Source organism: Penicillium verhagenii (assembly GCF_028828195.1).
Source record: "Penicillium verhagenii strain IBT 33310 chromosome Unknown utg000008l_segment0_segment0, whole genome shotgun sequence".
In the NCBI taxonomy this organism is placed as follows: Eukaryota; Fungi; Ascomycota; class Eurotiomycetes; order Eurotiales; family Aspergillaceae; genus Penicillium; species Penicillium verhagenii.
This window is the reverse complement of record NW_026643172.1, coordinates 753,471-772,007: the sequence shown is the minus strand read 5'-3', so window position 1 is coordinate 772,007 and position 18,537 is coordinate 753,471. Positions and strand designations below refer to the sequence as shown.

General features: G+C 46.9%; 6 protein-coding genes across 6 annotated transcripts; 3 read left to right on the top strand and 3 right to left on the bottom strand.

Moving 5' to 3' along the window:
- Positions 1 to 596: 596 nt before the first annotated feature.
- Positions 597 to 2,790, bottom strand: N7466_008259 (sugar porter family MFS transporter; the record flags this gene model as incomplete). The annotated part of the gene is made up of 6 exons (XM_057167648.1): positions 597 to 879; positions 937 to 1,051; positions 1,104 to 2,230; positions 2,302 to 2,565; positions 2,619 to 2,693; positions 2,750 to 2,790. The coding sequence occupies 6 exons, from the start codon at positions 2,788 to 2,790 to the stop codon at positions 597 to 599; spliced, it is 1,905 nt and encodes a 634-aa protein (XP_057018279.1).
- A 2,146-nt stretch (positions 2,791 to 4,936) lies between these two features.
- On the bottom strand, positions 4,937 to 7,165 carry N7466_008258 (uncharacterized protein; the record flags this gene model as incomplete). Its single annotated transcript, XM_057167647.1, has 9 exons — positions 4,937 to 5,168; positions 5,236 to 5,488; positions 5,551 to 5,687; positions 5,748 to 6,016; positions 6,077 to 6,263; positions 6,321 to 6,396; positions 6,458 to 6,553; positions 6,617 to 6,856; positions 6,919 to 7,165. The coding sequence occupies 9 exons, from the start codon at positions 7,163 to 7,165 to the stop codon at positions 4,937 to 4,939; spliced, it is 1,737 nt and encodes a 578-aa protein (XP_057018278.1).
- Positions 7,166 to 9,081: 1,916 nt separating this feature from the next.
- N7466_008257 (uncharacterized protein) lies at positions 9,082 to 10,746 on the top strand (the record flags this gene model as incomplete). Its single annotated transcript, XM_057167646.1, has 1 exon — positions 9,082 to 10,746. The coding sequence occupies one exon, from the start codon at positions 9,082 to 9,084 to the stop codon at positions 10,744 to 10,746; it is 1,665 nt and encodes a 554-aa protein (XP_057018277.1).
- Positions 10,747 to 11,243: 497 nt separating this feature from the next.
- N7466_008256 (uncharacterized protein) lies at positions 11,244 to 13,465 on the top strand (the record flags this gene model as incomplete). Its single annotated transcript, XM_057167645.1, has 8 exons — positions 11,244 to 11,550; positions 11,620 to 11,659; positions 11,716 to 11,837; positions 11,892 to 11,995; positions 12,058 to 12,481; positions 12,531 to 12,884; positions 12,949 to 13,035; positions 13,095 to 13,465. 8 exons carry the CDS (start codon positions 11,244 to 11,246, stop codon positions 13,463 to 13,465), a joined length of 1,809 nt encoding a protein of 602 aa, XP_057018276.1.
- A 697-nt stretch (positions 13,466 to 14,162) lies between these two features.
- Positions 14,163 to 16,233, top strand: N7466_008255 (S9 family peptidase; the record flags this gene model as incomplete). The annotated part of the gene is made up of 3 exons (XM_057167644.1): positions 14,163 to 14,252; positions 14,313 to 15,067; positions 15,135 to 16,233. 3 exons carry the CDS (start codon positions 14,163 to 14,165, stop codon positions 16,231 to 16,233), a joined length of 1,944 nt encoding a protein of 647 aa, XP_057018275.1.
- Positions 16,234 to 16,372: 139 nt separating this feature from the next.
- N7466_008254 (uncharacterized protein) lies at positions 16,373 to 18,029 on the bottom strand (the record flags this gene model as incomplete). The annotated part of the gene is made up of 3 exons (XM_057167643.1): positions 16,373 to 16,781; positions 16,857 to 17,827; positions 17,889 to 18,029. The coding sequence occupies 3 exons, from the start codon at positions 18,027 to 18,029 to the stop codon at positions 16,373 to 16,375; spliced, it is 1,521 nt and encodes a 506-aa protein (XP_057018274.1).
- Positions 18,030 to 18,537: the final 508 nt, after the last annotated feature.

Sequence of the window (18,537 nt, the reverse complement as noted above, 5' to 3'; positions counted from 1 at the left end):
AAAGTGTTGCCCCGGATGGCGATCAAATCAAGTCATTCGGCATTGTGTGCATTGTGCATAATGATTTTGGGGTTATGTCGCCTGACCCCATGTATTGACCCAGTGGCTGTGCAAAAATAAAGGTGGAAAGCAGAGAATATCTCAAAGTAGAATGCACAAGAAGCTGGCGAAACCGTGAGACATTGTAGGTAATGCAAACAATCAAACACGGAATACAAACCCCATACAATTTGCCGGACTGGACAGAACCAAAGCCATCGGTTAGAAAGCCGATCCGACTTTCCCGCTCGGATTTCCATGATTTGAATCAAGCCCCGCGTAGTGGTTTCCAAGGTTATGGACTGGTGTCCACTTATAAATTTTCTAAAATTTAGGTTTTGCTAAAAGATATTTTCAAGTATAGATAACAGATCTTCAATTATCAATAATAAAATTGTCCAATATTCTGCTAGCATCCGATCAAATGGGGAATTATGTCACGTTCCAAGTATCGTAAAACCAAGGTCATGTCTCATCTGCCGATTATTCATACCATAGTAGGTTTCCAGTGTTTGCCGGCCTCCCAGAAATTCCAAAGACGGAAAGATGGACCAGAATTATCCAGTCTCAGACTTCAAGTTAGCAGAAACTACACTCCGCTTCCGAACATCTGCAGCTGTTTCATCTGTAGTAATATGATCAAAGTGGTATAGAGGCTCCAGCGTCACGTTCTGACGGAAGATATACTTCCTGAACCACCATGGAAGAACTTTGAAGACTTGGTAGCGCATGTGCACTCGAGTAGGCACAGCGAAGATATAATCCAGTTCCTCTAAGGTCCGTTGCTTCGTCTCGGGAACCCATAAGAATATCATGACCAGTGCGGTGACGTTCAGTCCCCTAATATATATCTGTTAGCGCAGTTGGGACAGCGAGGTTTGGGATCTTGATACTCACGCATAGAAACCAAAGGCTCCTGTAGCACCCATTACGTGAAGCATACGGGGGAAGGTAATTGATAGAACGGCAGCGAAGCCCAAGCAAATGGAAACAGCCCAGGCCATTCCAACCTCTAGATCAACGTTAGTCTTCGCAATTCAATAGTATAAGCATATTTAACGTACCACGGTGGGAGAGAGGGAACACCTCAGCTGAATATGTGAAAGGGACGGGTCCTTCGCCAGGGGAATAGAAGGCCTCAAACAAGTAGATGAAAAATGCGATGAGGCCTAGATGGGCATTGGAACTTTCGGGAATCTTGAAGCAAAATCCCGCTGCTAGCAGGGTCCAGGCCATTTGGGGAAATGTGAACAAAAGCAGGGATCTACGACCCCATGTATCGATAGTCCACACAGCAGGGAAGGCAAAGAGAAAGTTCACCAGTCCCGTGCCCCATGCTGCGAACAGGGCTTCTTGGTTGGTGGCGCCGGCATTGGAAAAGATTGTTGAAGAATAGAAAGAGACAATATTGATACCGCACATCTGCTGGGCAATCATGACAGTGAAAGAAGCTAGTGTCGCTCGGCGAACGCGAGGAATTGTGAAGAGCTCGCCGAATCGAGTGAGATAGTTACTGGGACCAATAATCTCTTGTTCGATCTTGATCTGTGCTGTAATGTAGTATAAATCTCTTGCTGCTTGGAGGGGCGTGTTTCGTAAGCGTAAGAGTGATTGATAGGCTTTCCCGGCCGAGCCCCTCTTAATATACCATCGAGGAGACTCCGGGCAGAAGTAAACACCGACAAGAAGGGGCACAGCGGGGATGAATGCTGATCCAAACTGCAGACGCCAGGCAATCGATCCAACCTTCATGACCGCCAGGTTCGCGCTGTATCCGAGGAAGATTCCAAATGCAGTCCATAGTTGCCAGCACATTACCAACCCACCACGGATATTAGCCGGCACATTTTCAGCGCAAAAAATGGGGATTGTTGAGGCCTTCAAGCCCATGCCAATTCCGAGGAGAAGACGTGTCACGAAAAGCTGAGGCCAGTTTTGTGTTACCGCAGAACCGATTGGGGAGAGGAAACAGAAGACTGCGGCCATGAAGATCGTGCCGCGACGGCCGAGGTATCGGTTGCAGGGGTCCGACAACCAACAACTGAAGAACGCACTGGAAAGGTATGGGCCCGCATTGATGACACCGACCAGCCACTCGTTCCGACTAGCATTGGGTGAATCTGTTTCAGGGATACCGAATGCATCCGGGAATGATAAGTTGGCACCGTTGGATCCGGTTTGATCCCACCCCCTATATATCCGGACATATCAGCACAGCTGATCTTGGAGTAGGTGAAATATTCGATACACAAAATAACTTACTGCACAGCTGCACCAACGGAACATAGAATGATTGTAAAATATAGAGCAGCCGGTTGACGCCATCTATGAAGAACCTCGTCGCGAATAGCCCCAAGTTCAACTTCGGTCAAATCGGGGACCGCCTCAAAGTCCGCCGGGTCACGAGCGACCAGAGCTCCCTTCCGAAGCTCTGGAAGAATAGATTCCAGCTGATTTTCACGCGCAAATTCTTCGACGTCACGGAGGAGTTCATCTTTCGTTAATTCGGCCAATGGGTTTTGGATTCTGTAAAGTTGTGAGAAAAAAAAGGACCGATGGGCTTTGGACGGGAAACATACCGTGCAGTAAGATTGTTCTGGAGGCTGACTTTCTCGACGTGCGCCTTCTCCGCACCACTGTGATCATCGGCGACACTAGTGTATGGAATTAGCCAATGAGAGAAAACTGCGGGGTTGAGAATTGAGTATACCCTTTCACTCCCTCTGCCTGCAACTCGGCCGCTTTCTCCATCTTGGGGTGTCAATGGACCAACACCTTCAGGTGACGCAAAGTAGCTGTAGCGCAATAGAAGGCCAATAGGGAAATTCCGATAGATTCGGAAGGCAAAGAGAGATGTTGACACACAAAAATCGAAATTGAAAGCTGGACCTGTGCCCACGGATGATCCCAGTATAATCAGGGATCCAACTAGGTACCTTGAAGATGTACTACCAAATGAGTCTGAGTCTTTCCAGGAGCTCGGGTGCGGGATGCGTCACATTTAATATTTCTCCAGCCAAGAAGGATCTCCAAGGTTTTGATCATTTTTGCGTCTCAGACCACCGACGCTGGCCGGCTTCGCCGAGTCATGGGATTCTGTGAATTCTGTAGAGCAGCAAGCAAGAAAGTAAGACAGCCACCCGCTAAACCACAGATATCCTAGCTCAAGAGCCACATTGGATCCTGGCTTTGAATCCGCTTTGACCTTTCCTGAATGAGAAAGCAAGTGCCTTGTTCTGAAGACTTTGACGGTCAAAGCGCGCGGGGAGACCCATCTAACCATGGGGGCTTGGAGCGATTTGGAGGATGTTTGGAGGATTCTAGTGGCGTGAGGGCAAGTGTCCCCCGCGAATAGAGATAGGCTCACGCCAAGCCTTTGCTCCCGGGATTGGTCTTATGGGGCCAAGTTTACGTGAGCCCGTTTACCGCTGTTTCATAAAATGGAGCCTCTTGCATGTGGGACTTTTGCAGACTGGAATGTAGCAACGTGAGAGAATACTACTCTTCACTGTTTCATGAGATGTGCGTTTGAGTGGCATCGTGCCTGCAGAGTAGTTAGCCTACTGTCTGGACTCTGGGTAAGTAGGAGGCTAAGTCTCTCTCTCCATGTGGGTCTCATCCCGCACTTCCACGCCCCGTCGCCCAAGACTCCAAGAGTCCCCACTTCCCCAGTGTAGAAAGGCCGAGGATCATAATTACTAGTGAATGTAACACTAGGGCTAAACATTCAGTCAAAGCGGTTCGGATTTTCTTACCAGACCACAGAGTACAGGTCAAAGCAGGGCCTTGTATGGACCACTTACGCCACAGTCGCAAGAGTCGCAACTAGCGTTTGGACGCTTCATTTGGATCGACAATCGGCTTAACTCTTTGTGGATCGGTGGCTTATTTTCTTCTTTCATGAGAGTCGATAGTTGAGACTATGCCCTACCTGGCCGTTTTTAGGGTTGAGGCGTCGGGGGGCGACGACCCGGAGTTAGGGGGAAAGTAAGCGCCTTTCCTTTCTAATTTCTGATTTTCTGCATTTCTGACCTTTTGACTTTCGAAGATTTTGGAGTTTTGACTTTTTTTTTTAGGCTGAGAAGCTTCGGAAAATCTTGCTATTACCGAAAAGCTCGCGTGCGTCGATCTTGCGTCACCGGGCTTTCTCACCAGCATAGGGGCTGAGAAAAAGAATTGTGCTGTGCTGTGTTGTATTGTCTTCAAGTTATTTTATGATTATCATTTTCAATTCAGGGGGGTTACGGTCTTCACTCACTGTGCTGCTTACTTTTCTCTTGCATACCTTTGTTCCTCATGGCTTAACCTTTGCGCTATTTGCCTTGATAACTCCTTGCATATTTGCCGCCAGTTTGGAAACCCCCGAGGATAATTGCCCTCCCGACTGACCGGCCAATCGAAAAAAAAAAAAGAAAAGAAAAAAAACCCCGAGAAAAAAAACGAGAGTGGAATGCATCCCCTGTGATTTGAAATGGATTTTTCCCCCTGTGTCTATATTTCTTACTCATGCTTACACGTGCACAGATTCATTAAAATCCCTGATCAGCGCCTTCTAGTTGCTGCATATAGTACTTAGCTCTACAGGCCTCCTCCAACTCATCACAGAAAATTTGTATGCAGCCTTGCAGATCTCGATCATTCTGCTAGGTGTTTATTGGCCTATAAATAGATAATGCAGGATATACTAATATAGTGCATTTCCCTTCAAACCTGAAACTACTACCAGGCGATAAGGTAGTAGTATCTAAGCTACTACAGGTCGCCCACATCCATCCATGGAGGAGCACCATCAATAATCAAGCATCCCGGAGATTGTGTCAAATTCAATACTACGTTGAACAGTGGTCATTCCGTTATTTACTCATATTATACTGGCAGAGTTCACCTAATATTTCAATCAATCGTGCTTGAGCTCGACCTCGCCATCCACTGTTTGTATGACCTCCCTTAACCGCCCACTTGCATCATGTTCAGCATCCCAAGTTTCGAGATCTTCAAGTGGAACCTTAACCAATCGGTGTGCTGTAATACCATTCTCCCCATGGAGAACTGTCTGTCGCAGTGCATACTTATAGTACTTTGGAAGAAGCCACACCCAAACATAGTAGTATACAACACAAGCACCAATACTGATGAGTCTGGTTAGTGCGCAACTCACAGAATATCAACAAAGGACTTATAGGATTGAGGACTTACATTCCCAGACCAGTGACACAGTATGTGGCATACCAGAATGATACATCACCTCCATCTGCGCCAGTGCTTGGTGGATACCATGGCATGGCCAGCATAAAAATATTGGAGAGAAGAGAGAATCCCACCGCCACGTTCCAGGCTCGGTATTCTGCAGGCTGTAGATTGAGACGCTTTCGACGACGGCGGGTAACAAGCAAGCCGACCGTGAGAATAAAGACGAAGAGGTTTGCCGGATAGATGCTAAGGTCCACAACTTTAAACGCGGAATATGTTAGCATCATGGCCTCTTCCCAATGAAAGATCTCGAATTCTTACTAAAGTCAAAAGCATCGCCTGCAGGTGGTGCCAGAATCATGATGATCGTCAATGCCCATTTCAATGTATACGGTCCAATAGGAGTTCCGAATGGTTTTGTGGAAGTCCAGAAGTTTGTCCATGGAAGAACTCCTTGTCTGCAGAGGAGGTCAGTAAGTAAGATGACTAACTGAAGCAGGCTTTCAAAGAATAATCACCTTCCACACTCTCTAAGCATTCGAGACTGGCCAATCAAGACAGACATCAAATTACCAAATGCACTGAGACAGATAAGGAAGTTAAGGGCAGAGGCTGCTCCTCCTGTTCCAAACACCTTCTCAAAGAAGATACTAGCAACGACCTGATCCGATGCAATAATCTCCGCCTTGGTAGCTACCGAGAAATATGCGAGATTGGCCAGAATGTAAAGGACTGCTGTGGTTGCCAGAGAGAGGGGAGCACTCCAGCGGAGGGTTTTGATGGGATTCTGATATTTTAATGTTTAGCCATCGCTTGAACGAAAGATGAACCAACGAGGTGGACTAACCTTGACTTCATTGACGACGTTGAACGCGTTTGTATATCCAGCATAAGAGAACACAATATCAATCATCGCGTTGGTTGCTCCATATACCGTAGCCTCTGAGCTGCCGGAGAATGCGTTCTTGAAATTAAGAGTTGGGTTCTTGACAGAGGTATGGCCACCGAGAACAACAAGACCTGTGATTCCGATACTGCCAGAAACTTAACGTTAGACAGTGTGTCTCGGCTTCCTTATTTAGTCAACATACAAAATAAGTGTGATGAGCTTAATACCACCGATGATATTCGAAAGCATCAGTGAGCCCTTGGTGTGAAAGATGACAGCTAAAATGAAAAACGTCAGAGCACTGAAAGGAACGGCAAGACTTGGGTAGATAGAGCTAACCTAAGACGGCCACACTGTATGCTGCTACAGCCACACCCTTCTCCTGCCACGCGGTAGGTGTTGAGCCTCCAAGAGCGAACAAATACTCGGCGAGAACTATTCAATACTGGTCAGTATTGAATCTTGAGTGGGGATATCTGCTTCCTCAAGATGACCTACCGATCGCATTGCTACTACTGAATGAGAAAAGTACAGTCTGGACCGCAAACACTGTTGGGAACAGATAACGAGGGCGGGGAAAAGATTGCTCCAGGTAAACCACCTCGGAGCCAGACCGCGAAGGGAAGTAAGCGGCAAACTCAAGATAAACCGCCAGGGTACTGTATGCGATGAGAAAGCCAATGGCCCAGTAAATCAAACTCAGGCCAAATGATCCAGTTCCAGCGAGAATGGTAGATGCTGAAGGATGCCCATTGGTCAGTGTCGAGCGGGGTTTGGATAAGAAGGTTGGACAAACATACGCGTCGAGAACACTCCGGTTCCGATCATCATACTAATGTTAAGAAAAATCACAGTGACCCATCCCACTGAGTAGCCAAGAGGACTGTGTTGCTCAACGGGAGCACCACTGGCTTCCTGGACAGTGAGCCTATTGGAGTTTTCTCCTCCCTCTGCTGTGTAATGCAGACTTCCCTGGTCAATGTCACTGACACTGATGTCAGAAGTGACAATTTCCTCGACATCTCCTTTGCTGCGCAAGAAGCCCATCTTTTCTGTCTCTTTTTTTTTTTTTTTTTCAAAAAGCCAGAGGAAGTATTTGGGCACAGCCTGCTGCAAGAAAATTCAATGATATGGCATGGCGCACAGGTATTATATATGGCATGTTTTCAAATTTGGCGTGCTAATTGGTAGTTGATATGGCGACACAGTTGCTCATACTTAGTTACATTAGCACGAAGAGAACTACCTGAATTGTGGATGTTTTGAAAAGGAAGCTCGGCAATTTTTGTCTTCATGATGAGGGGGCAGTCAGATATCTTCTCAATATCCCAATGTTGTCTTTACCATACTCCTAACATTGTCGCACCCGACCCTTGCCCACCGTAATAATTGTATAGAATGATCTATATTCCACCCTCCGGGTACTTCTATTTTTCGACCCTCAAGACATCTGGAAATTTTATGATCCCTCTGTCCGTTCATTTGAACCATTCCGGTGGCGTTCGATTGAGAATGTATGACTTTTTTGTTCCGAGAGAAGCACAATCCAAGCTCACGATGATGCCATCACGAAGTGTACTTTTGTGAAAAATAAAGTCTAAAATCAAACCCAAACACCCCACGGCACACTATCTAGAGGCCATTGCCTCGCAAGGGACAGAATTAAAAATAGTAGGATTTGATTGCACGATAATGATTAGTAGGTATTGCTTGCGGGGGAATTCCACTTAGCCTTGAAATACCTCCGATCAGAATCAGCTTCACGTCACTACTATCCACTGTTGCACCATCGCCACTTAGCTCGGTGCACGCCATCGAGATTCACAATTAGAAATTGAGAACAACCCCTTCAGCTACCGGGGGTTTACCGGCTTTGAATACGACATACGAGAGCCATTGATGGATTGGGGAAGAGATAGAACCCGCAGCCGTTGGTTGTACCCCTCTGAATGCAAGCACAAGCTGACCCGATCAAGCACCTAGATACCCATGACTCCATAAGAGATTACTCAGATGTCGCATAAAATACATTTTTCTCGCCATAGATATTGTGGATCTACTACGTATCAACGCTGGTCGGGGGCCAGGAAGAAGGATCTATAGTAATTCGCCAAGTCTGTGTCTTGTTGAAATTCGAGCATAAAGGACTGAAAACAAGCTCTCGGCTCTGCCCGACTTTGTACTTTACTAGTAGTCTTGTTGTATTGTTTAAGTTTATTTTGTGTTTTTATTGTTTAGCAGAAACGTGGTTTAATTCAAGGCACATACTACCAGTACCTTAATTTTCCATCGCAAACTATGTTACCTGAGTAACGAGACAAACATTAATGACCTGGAAAGTCAAGCCAAAATTAACTGCTTATGCGTATTTCCATCAGCATGAAGATTATCATTAATTAAGAAAATTAAGCATTTGGAAGCCTGCGATGACCAATAAATGCTATTATGCTGCTTATGCAGTCATGTGATAAGCCGCGGGGGACGAACCTTGAGAATAATGTGCGTTCAAGGGGGAAAATGGCTTACATCTTCAAACTTACGCTTAAACATCCCTCCACATGGATGAGCCCCGGCTCCACTCTTACCCATAATCTAGATTCTAGAGCTTTCATCAAAGACGCTGTTGACCCTTAACTATGGCACGCGCGAAAGGAGAGAAAAAAGAGAGAAAGACCAACATTACCCGTAGCAGAACGGGATGTCATACCTGTCGGCGCCGCCGCGTCAAGGTAATCCAGAAGTGAACCTTACCTGCTGGAAATCGAGAAACTGATATTTCAGTAACATAACAGTGCGATGAAGATAAACCGTCATGCAAGACCTGCGTTCGACTGGGTCTGACATGCGATGGCTACGGTTATATTGTGAGGTACCGATTCACAAGGCCGACCGTGCTGGAGGAAGGCCCTATTGCTTCCTTCGACAATGTCGAGTGGGCGCCCGTCGCGATTTCTTGCGTCAATATGGACGATATGGAGATTTCCGATCGCGAATCCGTGCAGGAAGAGGAGAGCGCGTCGTCTTCTCGAACCCCGGACTCGTCGCTTAAAGAAGCAGAAAATGATCAAGTGGAGCCACCTAGTTGGAATATGCTGGGATCACCACCACAAGATCTACCGAATTATCTTGCGAAAAGTGGAGACGATCTCACATTCGATACCTCCGATGCTCTAACACTCGAGGAGTTCTATTTTTCTCAATGGACAACTTCTGTCACCCCGATTCTACCCCCAGTATTCGCCGATCTCACTTTGACCATACCCGCATTCCTGCCATTCAGATATGCCGTTCTTGCAGTGGCGGCATCTCATCTAGCCCATACAGGGGCTTCAATTCATTCCGGCGATAATGGAAGGTACATTCCAGAGCGCACACACCGATATCGAAGCCTTCAGTACTATGGAAAGGGCATTCGAGAACTGGCAGAATATGTGAATGGCTTTCCTGACGATACCCTCGATCACCTCGTCGCCACTTCACTTCTTTTTTATTATATTGAAATCGACGTTGGCTCGATCGCTGGTGCCGTTGAGCAAATGGAATTGATCAATCAACTACACTGCTCCGCTCAGTCGCATGTGAAGCACGGTTCGATCAAGCTCAACCCGAAATTGCTCAGCACTTGGAAAAGCTCTCGATCGTTGTCAATAAACAAGCGGCTCACAGTTGGGTCTGGTCGATCCAGACCACTTGCTGCTATTCAACCTCGAGACCCGAAAGATTCGGTAGGACCAGGTACAACCTCGTACGACACCATTGCACAGTTGCTTTGTGAAGTATTTGCCACTGTCCGAACTGTAATAGTGGACTTCTACGTTTCTCGCGGAGTCAGTCTAGCCACAGAGGAACAAAGCCGAGTCGCATTCGGGGCTCTCGTCGAACATATGTCGTCCAGGCAAAATGACTCACCAGGCCAGCCTGCCAATATTGAAGAATCGTATATCCGGTCATTTGAACAAAATCGCAAAAACCTGGACGATTGGCATACGCAACTCGACGTATCAGAGCTTCCCATCGAGTCTTTCACCTCCGCATCACTTGACCCTATTCAAGAGATCGATGGTAAACTGCACGTCCAGCCTCTCAGGTTCCGGAGCTATGAGGCGGCTATCAATTATGCATACTATGCCTCGGCTCAGTTCAGCAGTTCCCAGAAAATGCTCGATCGAATGACACAGTTCGGTTCAATCAAAGGTGACTCCACCTTCACGCGAGAGAACTATCCGTGGGAAAGTCTGTTGCTTCGAATTGCCTGCGGTCTTGACTTGGAAGACTGCCTATACAAACATACTTTCAAGATTGGAATTCTCTCCTTGTTGACATGCTGCGCGTCCTCCTGTCCACACATTGCGGTAGCCGATTGGATAAGCGATTGGATTGGAAAGCTTGGAAAATACGGTATGGCGGTTGAGGATGGAGTACCCGTGGCATTGGTGCTGCGGGTTATCCGATTGATAATATTGATGAAAAGCGACGGTCACGATGCTTTCAGGATTTCCTTAATGGACAGTGATATTAAAGAGAAGGAGGAGTTTTATCGAAGCAATAACGATTTCTTTGTGGCGGTCTGTGGGAAGGATCGCATCCAAGGGACAAGGTATAACAATGTAGTCGCTTTACCTAAGTAGGAACTCTATCAGAGGTCTACTAAGCAACATTGCGATCTTCCTCACATGTCTCTAGCATGCCGATAGGCAAAAGAGAAGGTGCGAGGGGGGATCCCAGCGAAGATAATAACACGGCAGATAAAATAAAATTAAATAGAAAGATTTTCATGCAAGCCGACTATAAAGGAAGAGAAGAAACTTCAAGCTAAGAGGAAAAAACAATAGAATTGTCTCACATAGCGGGGTAGGCTATCTAAGCCCGTAAGACAGAGCGAGCCGAAACAGGTAACGCCGGAGCGAGCGCCCGTGCAGAACTTCATCCCTGACAACATCCCTGAAAATTCCACTTTAGCCTTCGCACTAAAGCTGTCTAAGCCTGCAGGTCTTCACACCAAGGGTTCAAGACCATAATTTCGGAATGTCACAGATCCTCTGAAGGTTTGTACATAAGGTTCTGCACCGAACCTACTGGTTCTTCTGTTGCCAACTACTCACTTCGGGGTTGTAAGCTGCCAATTATGAGTACCAGTGGAACGCAAAGCGATTTGAAGGATGAGAAATCCGACGTGGGCGCCATCACCGCCACTGACGTATCCCCTAGCGTGCAGAATGCCGAAAGAACTGGTCTGGCGGATCTGGAGGGTATCAAGCGCAACTGGAGTCTTCGCAGTCTGATCGTGATCTGGGTCTCTGCTGGTCTGATGAGTTTTGTCGTCACGTTGAATAACCAGTCATCTTCGACATTTGCCCCTTATGCCGCGAGTGGCTTCAGCTCGGCCCCACTCGTGGGCACGATCGCTGTTGTTCAAGCAGTGATTGCATCTGGTGGGTTCAAGATTGTCGCTTGATTCAATGTTCGTCGAAAATAAGACATAAACTAACTTTATAGTTTAGCCTGTCTGCAGTCACTGGCCAGATTTGCCGATCTCTACGGGTATGAGCTTATTTTGACTTTTTCATAGTGCGAGGAGAGACTGATGAAGATCTTAGACGCTTGGAGATGTTTCTATTTTGCATATTGATGACGACCATTGGCGAGATTATGCTTTCTTCTTCCGCGACGGTTGGTGTTTACGCTGGCGCTCAAGTATTCTGGGTAATTGGTCTCGAAGGTAATACTCGCTTATTCCCTGCTACCCTAACTTCAATCTAACGGAACTTTATAGGGATCCTTTTGATGCTTCAGATTATTGCTGGTGATTCGAGTGATCTTCATAATCGTGCAGTGATGAATGCAATTCCATATGCACCGTCATTCATTACCGCTTGGGTAAGCTAATCTCGCACAAGACATTACACATCATGAATTTCAATGGAAGCTAACTTGACCAGATTACTGCCCCATTTGCAGCTTCTGTCCTCAAAGTCTCATGGAGATGGGGGTTTGGAATATTCGCAATCCTTGTGCCCGTAGTTGGGACCCCACTTGTGTTATCTCTATTCCACAGCAAGCGAAAGGCTAAAAGACAACAAAAGTCTCAGGGGACTTACAAGCACCGTAACCACATTGCCAACATCAAACGCCTAGACCCCATTGGTCTAATCTTGTTTGCGGCAGGCCTGTCCCTGTTACTTGTTCCTATGACACTGGCGGCAAGGACAACGAATACTTGGAAAGCCCCTCACATTATTGCCATGCTGGTGATCGGTTTCGTGAGCCTTGTTGCATTTGTCTTGTGGGAAATCAAATGGGCCCCTTGGCCTATCCTCTCCATGAGGTTGTTCAAGAGCCGAACTGTTATATTTGGCCTAGCAGGTAGGATCCAATGCCTAATCAGATAGAGGGATTATACTGACTTGACCAGCGTCATTGATTGACTATACGGCACTTTACATTCTTCAAGACTATATTGTGACATACGAGCTGGTCGCCGGACAACTATCTGTTACGGCCGCTACAAACATCGCAATTCTCATCCCGTTCGCTGCTGTACCTGGACAGTTTGGAGCCGCTTTCCTTGTGAAATATACAAAGCGATACAAGTGGATTACAGTTTCCGGGTTTGCTCTTAATCTTCTTGGACTCGGATTGGCATATAAGTATATCAATGGGCACGACCATTTGGGTGCTCTGGTTGTCTCGCAATTAATATTGGGCTTTGGAGAAGGAATCATCAACACCATGCAACTCGGCATGCAAACAGCCGTGAGCCAGGATGGTAATACACTCTCTAATCCTGACTTGACCTTGAGTCTATAATTCCACTGCTAATATTATCCCAGACATGGCCGCAGTAACTGCTTTGTTCACTACTGCTGTGGGAGTGGGCAGTGCCATTGGCGGAGCGGTGGCTGGAGGAGTGTGGACTGGTATGTTATGTGACTTTAAATTGGCTCCTTGGATCCACACTAATCAAATGTTTATTCAGCTATTCTTCCTCAGAAGCTTGCCCAGTATCTACCCAGCGATGCTCTAGGTCAGCTTGCTGAGATTGAAGGGTCGATTGAGGTTGCCATGGAATATGCCTGGGGTTCGCCGACCCGGGATGCTATCAACCAGTCATATACAAGCACATTCCGACTGATGCTGTTGATCGCGGTCATCCTTGAGGTTTTTGCGTTGGTATTTGCTCTCCTCATTCAGGATCTGAATGTTCAGGAGGTAGACGATTCGCGAGATTACCCGGGTATGGTTATTGGTAAGACAGGTGCGATTGATACCTTGAAGGGCAAGATTCATGTTCATAGGGACAATCGTGATAACGGCGCACTTGTGACCGAAGAAGTTAGCAGAGCTTAGCTAGTTGAATTCAAACCAGTTGACCTGTTCCGCATATTTGGTGCCAGCTGTTATAACGTTTTCGCGAATAGTACTAGCTTATTTTTTGGGGTGGATTATATTTCCATATTGTCAGACCCACTACATGAACTAGCATCATTGGTCTAGTGGTAGAATTCGTCGTTGCCATCGACGAGGCCCGTGTTCGATTCACGGATGATGCAAGCATTTCTTTTTTGCATTTTTAAATCACCTTCTGGTATTTTGTTATTTAAGTCGTCGAAGACAGTAGTTATTTGCATCTAAGTTGGACACGCAAATAAATCATAGCATTCATCAATTTTCAATGATAAGAGAATGGCATCCGACAATACTAGTATGGTTGGACATCGCCTGCAGATTGCCGCGTGGGAAAAACAAGCATCGCAGGCTTAAGGGGAAAGACGGCAGATAAGTGGCTTCGAAGACTTGCAAGCATGCGAATTGACCTACAGAATTCTCTAATCGGTAATGAAAAGCGAGGCCTAAGCCAAAGGTTACTAATTATTGAGGGGTAAATAGGACAAGGGGTGACTAACCTAACAGAAAGAGTGTAACCTTTGACCTGGGTACTAGGCTTCCACTAAAGTTGAATACTCCAAGTTGAACATTTTATCTCTTTGCATCGTCAAAACAGCATTTAGCTTCAAACATCTGAAGGAAATAATTTTGAAAGATTATGGCCCGGCAAGAAGCACCTTATGGGAAATGGGTCCCTTCGGAAAGTATTTCAGGCGGAAATTTCAGTCTGCAAGGAGTCCAAGCCAATGTAAGCCACCAGCCATAGTGATTGGTAATTGAGCCTTAGAACTAATGGTCCATGGATAAGCCATCTACAGGAAAAATATATGCGCTTGAGTCGCGCGCGGCTGAGGGGGGGCGATACACGATTGTCGAAATATCAGACTCAACAACCAGGGAAATACTTCCTGCGGAATACAGTGCAAAGGGCACAATCCATGAATACGGAGGTGGCTCTCTCGCCATGTACCCAAATGGCAAATTAATTTTCACCAACTATCCAACCAACGGTGTCTTCTTGCTTGATCCGCAGTCTGGAACGGTCGAAAACATCGTATCTCCTGATGCCTCGAATCGATTTAGCGATTTCCACGTCTATCCTCCAACGCAGGAATGGATTCTTGCTGTCCAGGAAACGCATGAGACCAACGAGTCTAGTGAGCCCATTGTGACAAATACCGTTGTGGCCATTCATGCTGCTACGGGTGATGTGAACTTCGTTGCTAAGGGCGCGGACTTTTATTCGCATCCTAAGTTTAGTCCGGATGGGAAACAGGTTTCTTGGGTTGAATGGAATCATCCCGATATGCCATGGACGGGCTCTGTACTCCACTTGGCTCCGTGGGAGCCGGGAAAGCTTCTGGACTCGACTGTGGTGGCGGGTCAGGCAGGCGTCGAGAGTATCTGCCAGCCGCGATGGAGGTTGGATGGAACCCTGTTTTTTGTTAGTGATAGAACGGGCTACTGGCAGCTATACCGATTCGATGGGAAAGCCTCACATCATATACAACTTGAAGGGCTTGGATTGGGAGAATTTGGAAGCAGGGAGCCTTTGTTGGGAAGGTAGGTTGAAAACATTTGGAGTCACAAGAAAAACCACCAAATGAAACCTCCACTGACCGAGTGTCAGTTGCACATATATTCTCATGGATGAAAAGACCATTGTTGCGAGCGTCATTCAGAACGCAACCTCTAACTTGATCAGAATCGACCTGGAGTCCAATTCATGGAAGGATTTATCTATTGATCTTGTCGATATCCTGAGGAATGCTCTGGCGTGTGTCTCGCCCACATCTTTCGCGGTGATCGGAAGCACTCGGACAGTTCCGCAGGCATTATACCATGTTGAATTGAGTGACGGCGTGTCTGTAAACGCGATCCGAGCAACAGTTAAGAAACCCATTTCAGAAAGTCTGATTTCCCAGGCACGCCACGTCACATTCCCCCGGACTTACAGCAACACTTCCGACAAAGGCCATGCCCTATTTGTCCCACCCAAAAACCCTGAATTCGAAGCACCGGCTGGAACACTGCCGCCCTTGATTGTATGGATGCACGGTGGTCCCGTCGGTCACGTCACTCCAGAACTCGACTTTAAAACCCAATACTGGACTTCACGAGGGTACGCGTACGTGCTCGTCAATCATGTCGGATCCACGGGATATGGCCGAGCATATCGCGCACTTCTTGACGGTGCGTGGGGAGAAGCCGAAATTGCCGACGCCGCAAGCTGTGTGTCATATCTCGCTTTGGAGGGGGTGATCGATGTGACCAAGGTTGGAATTGTGGGCGAGAGTGCTGGCGGTTATTCTGTTATGCAAGCGCTCTATACTTACCCCGATATCTGGGCTGCAGGGATTAGTCTATATGGAATAAGTTCTTTGCAAGGATTTGCGGAGCTGACGCACAAGTTTGAGAGTCATTATATTTTGGGCCTTGTGCTGGGCAAGGGTGAGTGGAGTGATGAGGCGCGTCAGGCGAGATACAGGAAGCGGAGTGCACTCTACCATACGGAGAAAATCAAGGCTCCTTTGTTGCTTTTACAGGGTGATATCGATACGGTTGTTCCTGTTTCGCAGGCGACAGAGATGGAAGAGGCGATGAAGAAATCTGGCAAGGAGGTTGAGCTTGTCGTTTTTGAAGGGGAGGGACATGGTTGGCGTAAGGGAGAAACGATTCGAGCTTCCACTCAGTTGGAAACGAAATTTTGGGCAGCAAATTTACTCTAGGCCATATGAATGGATTCTGTGAATTCCACTACATTCGACCAACATTTGAACATTGCTTTATGAACCCCATCAAGTTCTTAAAAACCTCCAGGGCTGTTATGCTTTCCACGTTTTGCATACCTATGAAACAAATTTCATGCTAATCATCCCGATCAAACCAGATCATAGTATCGGGCATATCAGAGAAATCAGCAATGAATCCAAATTTGTCTGCCTGGCCCGCAACGCTGATGTGAAATTCAGCTTTAACAGTAGTCGATGGCTCCGGGACCGACATGTATTCAAAGATTTCGGCCAAGAAATATTCACCGGATACATGCTCTAGACTCAGGCTCACATTCAAGCTTCCTGTCAGGACAACGTGCAGCCCGGGATTTTCGGCACCCTTTGTGTTTATTATAAGGTCTGGGTAGGCAGGATGGGTATACCTGCCGGTATATTGTTGCAGGGGCAATGTGTGCGGTTGACCAGGTGACGGTGCCGAGGGATACAACCTCTCTTTAGCTGTGGCTCGCATTTCTTCGATTTTGATGAGTTTCTTCTGCTTCCTGGACATTTGTTAGTCATTTTGACAATGCAATGATTTACACTGTGTGATGTTTTGAATATGATAGAGAACTTACAGCTCAAAGATGTCGATGCGTTCTTCCTCTGGCACATTAAGTAGATCATCGATCAAATTCCACGCGATGAATTCACGCCCTGGGCCCGTCGCGTTACTAAAAACAGCGACTCCCCAATCTTTCTTTGGGAAAAAAATCATTGTTGCCGTCATACCATCCAAGCCACCGGGGTGCAGGATAATAGATTCCCCTCGATATGTGCTCGATATCAAACCAAGTGTATACAACGACTGTTGCGTGAGTTGAGGAAGCAATTGAGGCACAAATGAACGAGGTTTCAACAGCTCTTCGTACCCTGACTTGGACAGCGGACCGGATTGCCGAATCATCGAGCGTATATATATAGCGTAGTCGCGAACGGTTGAAATCACGGCCCCTGCTCCACTCAGAGTTCCCTCGCAATATGGGATCTCTAGTGGCTCGGAAATATCCTTGTTCCAGCCATATGCTTTGGCCAGTGTGGTGCCTTTCAAAGTGGCGTGGCGTCTGGCGTCTTCGAGTGAGAAAAATGTCGAGTTCATCTCCAGTGGAGTCCAAATATTCTTACGAAGAAAATCACCCAACCATTCGCCAGTGACTACTTCGATCATGTGCGCCACGGTAATAAACATTGCGTTGGAATATTGCCAAGTCGTTCTGATTTCTTTGTCCATTGGGAAATGACGCAAGCTGCGGACCACATCACGAACTGTGCCCTCGCGGCCGAGCGACAGCATATGTCCCGGCAGGCCAGTTCGATGGGAGAGCGCGTCCTCCAATGTGATATGCGTTGTCGCGTAATCATCTTGCAGGACAAAGTCATCACGGATGAGCTCGCTGAGCGGGGTGGTCCATTTGATCTGAGGATATTTCTCATTGTCATCGACCAATAGTGAAGCTGCGGAGGCAGTGAAGGACTTTGCTGTGCTACCTGTGTAGAACAACGTGTCGGGGGTAACTGGCGTATCAGGAAAGGCAGCAACTCCATATCCCTGATTCTAGTGAGCCCTCGTGCACCGTGGTACTAGGAAAAGAAGCCTGTTTACGACGTACCTCGGACCAAGTCTCATCCCCATCAACAACAGCAACAGCAGCCCCTTGGATGTTCCATTTCTTTAGTGTGCGTTGGACTAAATTTGCGAACTCCTCATTAAGTGGAGATAGCTTGCTGGTTTGGGTGTCAAGGACTGCCATTGTATGTGGGTTGAGGTGTGTTAACGGGTAACGGAATTCACAACTTCCCAACTCCAATTCACAATCGTTTCAGTAAAAGGGACCCAAATCGGCATACGAAAAATAACACGAACCCCCCAGCCCCACATCATCTCGCTATATCATGCTACGGAGTACTCCGTGCATGGCGCTGTACATGGTAGTATTAGTAGATGGCGGGAGATGCCAAGGTTGCGCTAAGCACATTAGGCAATGAAGAACGACGAAGCTGCGTCATTGGTCAGAATTCTCGTATGCGGCGCGCCTAGCGATTAACTCAGATCTGAGATTGGAGAGCCTGCTTGAGTAGCTTGTTGAAAGATTTTATGTCCCTCTGCATTATTTAGTCTTTACATGTAGTCGCAATTCTCTCTCTCAGCTGACCACGGACTTTTTTTCTTCCCTCTGCATGCTTGAATCTCGCACAGACATACTAAGTGTGTACTTATGCAGCATGCACTAAAAACAAGGTCCAAGACCGAAGAAAAGA